A 7,018-nucleotide genomic window follows, 5' to 3' on the forward strand; every position below is an offset into this window, starting at 1 on the left:
AGTATGCTGTGTTTAAAGCCAACTTGGACTGTAAACCACATTTCCCACTGCTACCAATCCTATTCATCTCATTAAGTGTTGTGAATTCACTCCTGGGCTTAGTTTCATAGAACTAAGGCGTTTAAAAGATTACACCAAAGAGCTTAGTTATTAAGTTTATGATCTAAATGTATGAGAGAAGGTTTTCTTTTTTTAAAAAATATTTTTGTTATTAATGGACCTTTATCTATTTTTTTTTAATATGTGGTGCTAAGAATCGAACCCAGTGCCACACACATGCTAGGCAAGCACTCTACCACTGAGCCACAACCCCAGCCCGAGAGAAGATTTTCATAACCTAGTGCAAGTAAAGCTCAGTATGAGATGACATTTGCCTTAAAATCATCTGCAGCTTCATTAGTAAAAAACTCAAAAACATTTCTACCAAAATGTAACTGCTCAACTCAAACTAGATTTTAATCATTAAAGTCATTTATCTTGGAGCTGGGTCGTAGCTCAGTGGTACAGTGCTTGCCTAGCATGTGTGAAGCATAGGGTTCAATCCTCAGTACACTGCATATAAATAAATAAATAAAGACCCATTGACAACTTAAAAAAAATTTTTTTTAAAGTCATTTGTTTTACAAACATTTTTACTGTTGAAGTATTATTACCAGTTTGTCCCAGTTATTGTGGCTAATTGTAATCAATGGAAGTATCACTCCAGCTGTTTTGGATGGGAGTGATGAATGTTACATAATTTAATCTCAAGGCCTTTGAAAAGCATATTACAAAAGAAATCAAAGCCAGGGATTTTCTTGCATTAAATGGAAGTACTACCTGCAGAAATATTAGTCATACGCAGTCACTGTCCATGGGTTTTATTTCCTAGTGTTTCTGGCTGCTGTGGTTGGTGTTTTCTTCCTATTGAAGTATGCTGGAACAACTTGTATTTCTCCTACATTCATGCTGCTAAGTACTCAAATGCTTTTGGTAGGAAGGGAAATACATTCAAAATGCAGATCTTCTGGTCACTTGGCAGATACTGAAATAACTTACCACAACTTGCTTTATTTTGAATAACAAGTTTATTTTTTAAAGGCATATAGACAATAAACAAAGTAAACAATTAATCAGATCTTAACTTCTGTACTAGAATTGTTTTATTAAGGTCCAGTCTCTAAACATTTTAGCTCAATAATCATCATCTTCATCAGAGTCCATTACTTTTCTTCTGTTGAACTAGGGGGAAAATTAAATGAATGTCATAACATATTTAATAAAGCATAACTCAGACTTTCTGAGAAGAAAAATTTCTACCCACTCAGGACTGTGTGTGTGTCTATTTTTTTTTTTTTTTTTTTTTTTTTTTTTGTGGTGTTGGGGACAGAACCCAGGGTCTCATGCCCGACAGGCAAATGAGTCACAGTCCTATGTCTTTAAAACAACTTCATGAGCAAAGAGGGCAACAGGAACCTTAAACATTAAAACCTCAATAAATAAAGTTTCTTCCAGAACTTCCATGTGAGAAGCCATCTATGAACTATGTGTGAACTAAAACGATGTTGAAGCCATTAGGCTGGAAAGCCTGGTATCAGGAACTCCCAGCAACAATCCTGATTTGAGAACGCCTGGTTCATGTGGCGTCCTACCTAGCTCTGTCACAAGTTCAGTACAGCATCAGAGATGGGACGACCACTTAGCTTCATCACAAGTTCAGTATAGGATAAGAGATGGGATGACCCACTGGAGTCACACAGCCTCTAGGAGATGAGTGTGGCTTGCCAAAATGCCAATCAACCTGTTTACTGCAACCCCCCTGCCACACTGAGAAGCGAGCACCAAGACTCCTCTGGCTGAAACCTTATCCCTGCCTTTGATGTACTCCTCCTTAAATAAAGAGTATCCTCCTGTTTCAGCTGTTCAGTTCCAGCTCTTATTAGGGCTGGAAGGCCTATCAGGCACCCCCCCCCCCTTTTTATCTAATTTCTGGCTCTGCCTTTATTTCTTAATAATTATTTCAGACTGAGCAGGAACGTACCCTGATGGGGTGTGCTGGTCACCCCACAATATTTCCATGTTATAAAACTGTCTAAATACTGAAAGATGTTTTGATATGGCAGTTGTATATTCAACCCTGAACATTTAATGTTTCAACCTTTTCATATGCAGAAACTTACTTTAACTGTTGTTTTCTTTTCTGTTTGTTGGCTTACTTTTTCAAGGATTTCTATTAAGCCTTGTTCTGATACCTAGGATAATCAGGAAAAGAGAGAGAGAGAGAGAAAAGAGGAAAGGAGTGAGTTAGGGGGTTAGAACTACTGGTTTAAGTTCCAACTAAATTGGCTTTGCTATATTCCTCAGTGGGAGAACAGATAATATTCACCAAACAGCTCTTCAGAAAAGTTCAAAACAAACATATTTATAAGAACATCTTTATCATCACTAGTAGACAATGAAAAATATACCACTGTGTTGTCAGGGGAAAGACATTCTACCTCTGCCCATGAGAAGCTTAAACACAACCTTGGAGGAAACACCACCCTCAAAAAGATCAACAGGTTGTCTTTCTCACATGCTAGGCGCCAAGCCACAACCCCAGCCCAAGGGAAGGTTTTCTTAGTTGTTCTTAGTGTAAAGGGCTAAGAAAGCAGCAGGTGGAACTTGAAAGAAGGCTAGGCTTGCCAGATGATCCCCACACCTCAAGGCCTTTCAGCAACACAAATGATAATCAAAGGCTTAAAATCTCTCCTCATTTGCAAACAAAACCTAACTTCTACCTAAACAGGTAGTATTTTAATTGGTATTATTGACAAGCCTTGTTTCCAGTGCAGGAAATAATTTAAGTTAAGCTAGCTAACCCTAAGTCATTGGGTCACACAGACATCAGCAAGGTTCCACAGCAATGTCAGGAAAGGAGAAAGCATAGCATTTTGAGAAAGGTAATTATCTTTTAGAACTGATGACTGTTTTATCCTTAAAAAAATTCTTCACAGGAAAAAAAAAAACAAAATCCCACAAATTTTATAATTGGATGAACAGTAAATTGACCTGGGGAAGCCATGTTTTGATAAAGCAGGTAAGAGTGGGTAAAGTTCCCTCAAGGTAGGCCAAGCTCACCTTCCCGTTGAGTTGTCCATATCTTGCCAACTGTATAAGATAATTTTCTACTGCTTTAGTTTTTTCAGGCTTTACAAGAGCTAAATTACTTACTGTAAAGAAAAAACATACAAAAAGACATCAAAACTAAATGTACTCATATTTATATTATACCTTAAAACTATGCATTGACGTTTTCAAAGTAGTTCACAAGCGTGCATTGTCTCCAAATCACAGAAGTAGGTAGGGCACACAATGGCTACTCCTCTCAAAGCCAGAGTTCACCCATGTCAATCACAGTTGTACAGCCAAGATTAAACTTGGGTTCTCAGATTTTAAGCGCCATACTGTCTTGTTTCTTAAAATGACTGCCTTCTGAAAAGTAATTTATTTATTACTATGCATATAAAATGGTGGTGATCATCTACAGCTATCCTTTCTGAACTCAAATTGAGCTTACATTTACAACACAGAACTTACAGAAGATAGTTCCTTCTGATTGGCTAATTTTTTTCTATGTATTTTTTTTTTGTTTATTATAAAAAACTGCATATACAATAAAACCAAGACTATCACCAATCTAAGTCCCCATCACCCACGTCAAACAGGCAACAATTTGATTGTTTCTATTTTAGAGTTGTTTTCTACCAATTTTACTGAAAAGATACTTGGAAAAGATTTTCTTGCTAAGAAGAGAAGTGAGCTGGCAGTTTTAACAATTCAACAATTCAAGGAAATTTTCTCTAGGTTTATAAATTTCACACTTCTTACAAATAATGTTATCTCAAGTATTTTTAGGTAAAACAAACATTTACTCTAGAGAGCAGTAACTGTATATGTATCTCCCCAATCAAGCCAATTTTATGGAAATATCTTAAAGGAAATGGAAGATGCTTACACCTGGCCCGGGCTGACTGATCCAGAACTTGGGCCAAGATACTGTTTCTCATTTCTGCTTCCCTACAATAAAAACATAGGTCAAGCAAAATTAGAACTCGGCTGTCAGCATACCTACAGAACACACATAAAAAGTAACAAGATGTTTCTTACAATAGACACTTGTGATACACAGACTGTGCTGTGGTGTTTCTGCCTTCAAATAGCCAGCTTTGTTATATGGTTGTAACCCTACCATGTTTTCAGGAAACTTAAATATTTTCATAATTAGAGAGGAGTTTCAGTTCAACCATGTTTACCAAAATTTTAAGTACTTATTGTGTGACAGGTGCTTGAAACTTAGTGGGATTTCAGGCAATGAGAATCACCAATTAATTGATTAATCTGTGCCGTTTCCAGGGACAGGAAAGACATATTAGAGATAAGCTCAGGCCCAGGGAGGACATATTAGAGAGACACAGGTAACCATGGCCAAGCTAAAACCAAATACAGTTGCTCAGGGATCTCGGTTCTATTTTTGAGTGGAGAGGGGTAGTAAGATTATAACTCTGCAACTACTCTTGCTTCTTTCTATATACTCAAAGAGGAACTAGTTCATATTCGTAGGGCAATGGTTTCAAACTTTAATGTAGTAAATTAATTTTTTTTTTTCCTTAAGTGAAGCCCTTCAGGGAACCTGAAGGGTGTACTCTGGCTGCATTAGAGAGCTGGGGCTTGTTGTGCCCACTATTCATTTCAACCTAGGAGCCCTAGAGATTAAGGAATACAGTTTAAAGATTACTTCCCTAGGCCTTACAATTCCTGAGTACTTAAAATCTGCTATTAAGTATATACAGTGCCTGACCCAAAGGAAATGACAAAGGGAGTTTAAAAGGTAGCATGAGGACAGGGGGGAAGAAATCGGGAGTTGTTCAACTGTTTAAAGTTATATGAGATGAAAAACTTCTAGAGCTATTGTACAACAATGTGAATACAGTGACCACTACCGAGTAGTATACTTAAAAACAAGAATAGCTGCAATAGTAAATTTTATTACTTTTTTTTTACCCCCAAAGAAAAAAATAGGCAGTATGATGGGGCAATCAAATATTCATTTGATTAACTTGGCCGGTGAGGTGCTCTGCCTTCTGCTGGTATAAAAATGAGACTAGTATAATGGGTGATATTTATTTTTATTATTTTTTTAAACAGATAATATTTATTGAAGTGTTCAACTGTCACAACACACCAATGAAGTAGTTCTATTATGCTGTGTTAAGGCAGCCACAGTTTAGCAGATAAACAGTAATTGCAATCCAAGGTATTAAATGTGTATTTAATTAACAAATAATAAAGATTCCTCGATGACAATTCATGGCAAAAATCACTCGGCCAGGACAAGGTTCAAGGCTTATACACCTGTAAACATTTCGGGGTGGGGTGGGGGTTTGGTTCATTTGGTGAAACCACCTCTCAAGAAGTTCAGATGTCCAGCCCATCATACCTGTGTTTTGCTTCTTGTTGTGCTGCATCGCTAGGATCCTGAAAAAAAAAAAATAATAATTTTTCATTGAGTGTAATTTCACCAAGGGGTAAAGACAGAACCCATTCTGCTTTCTTTCCGATACATACTAGAGACAGCTTTTCTAATAATTAAAACCTGGGCTCAGAGAAGTCAGCGAGAAAGTCTCCATGAACTTCTGAAGTCACAACTCATAGAACGTTTGAGAACACAGACAACCCCGGTTTCCTACACTACGCTTCCTAAAACGTGCCTCCGAATTAGGGGCACCGATGATGCCAACCACCTCGCTCCATCCCTAACCCGCTCCTCCAGCCCCGGCTCCCGGACAGGACCAGTCGGCTGTCCCGCTCCGTCCGGGCTGGAGTTCGCCGGTCCCCGCGCCCGAAACACAGCGGGCCCTCAACGCCATGCGAGGCCACTCGGGGTACAACAACTCAATTCTAGAAAAACTGGGTTCCGATGGGCGGGCAGGGCCGTGGACGGTGGCCAGCCCTGAAAGCCGAGGCTGAGGGAGGGGCGAGGCGCAGGTTTCTCCCCGGGCGGACGTCCGGCCCAGCGAACCCCCTCGGGGGCTGCCAGACCCCCATCCAGAACCACCGCGCACGTGCTCGGCGCCCGCCCGGGACCCCGCGACTGGGAAGGGGCCTCGGCGGCCCCGGGGTAGGCTACGACCCCGCGGGGACGGCGGACAGGTCCCCGGCCCGGGAGGCTAACGCCCGAGCGCTCCGCCGGGGGCCGTGCGCTCCACCCCAGGCGAGGGCGGCGCCCGCACGCTCACCCCGTGCTTCGCCTGCAGCTCGGCCAGCCTCTGCTTCCTCAGCGTCTCCAGCTCCTCGTCCGCCATGCTGCGGCCGACGGGGGTCGAGCAGCCGCCGCGCTCTGGGGCCCACTCGGAGCGATCTCGAGCCCACTCAGAGGGATCTCCGCAGCCCCTGGGCGCGATCACGACGCTCACTAGTGCGCAGGCGCCCTCAGCGCCTAGGCATCACCAATCCAGCCCCGAGCACTCAGGGCGCCCTGGAGAGGCCCGATTCCCCGATCGCTGGCTGCTGGGCTTGGGCGGGTGGCGGGATAGCGGTAACGGTGGGGAGGGACCTTAGACTGAAATCCCCCGCGGAGCCTGGGGACCCAACCTCCCTGCCCGCATTCCACGGTTGTAAATGCGTGGATGCCGGCTGGGAAAAAACTGGACTGCGATTTGGAAAAAGAAACTAATCTAGATCTATGTCTTCAACAAGGAGAATAATTATGGGTGGAGTTTGTTGGGGACCTTTAAAGTGCTAGGCTCATCGTATCACCATTTATAGGCGAGGAACCAGGGGCTCAGAATGGCAAAGTGGAGTGATGGAAATGTACCGGAACTGCATTGTGGCCATGGCTGCACAGTTCTTAAATGTGCTTTAAGAAAAAAAAAAAAAAAAGTTGTACACTTAAAATGGCTTGGGGTGACAGTGGGAGGACAAAGTCGAAGACACTCGCGGAAGCCCCCCCCCCCCCCAGCCACTGGACAAATTAAATTTGGAGGCTGAGAACCAAGTT

General features: G+C 42.1%; 1 protein-coding gene across 1 annotated transcript; it reads right to left on the reverse strand.

Annotated features, from left to right (window-relative positions):
• Nucleotides 1–1,048: 1,048 nt before the first annotated feature.
• On the reverse strand, nt 1,049–6,457 carry Pdcd5 (programmed cell death 5). The gene is made up of 6 exons (XM_026391232.2): nt 6,258–6,457; nt 5,459–5,496; nt 3,977–4,038; nt 3,100–3,191; nt 2,160–2,231; nt 1,049–1,221 (listed from the first exon to the last, which is right to left on the reverse strand). Exons 1-6 carry the CDS (start codon nt 6,321–6,323, stop codon nt 1,174–1,176), a joined length of 378 nt encoding a protein of 125 aa, XP_026247017.1. The 5' UTR covers nt 6,324–6,457; the 3' UTR covers nt 1,049–1,173.
• Between the last annotated feature and the right edge of the window lie 561 nt (nt 6,458–7,018).

The sequence above is a fragment of the Urocitellus parryii genome, chromosome 15 (assembly GCF_045843805.1).
Source record: "Urocitellus parryii isolate mUroPar1 chromosome 15, mUroPar1.hap1, whole genome shotgun sequence".
Taxonomy (NCBI): domain Eukaryota; kingdom Metazoa; phylum Chordata; class Mammalia; order Rodentia; family Sciuridae; genus Urocitellus; species Urocitellus parryii.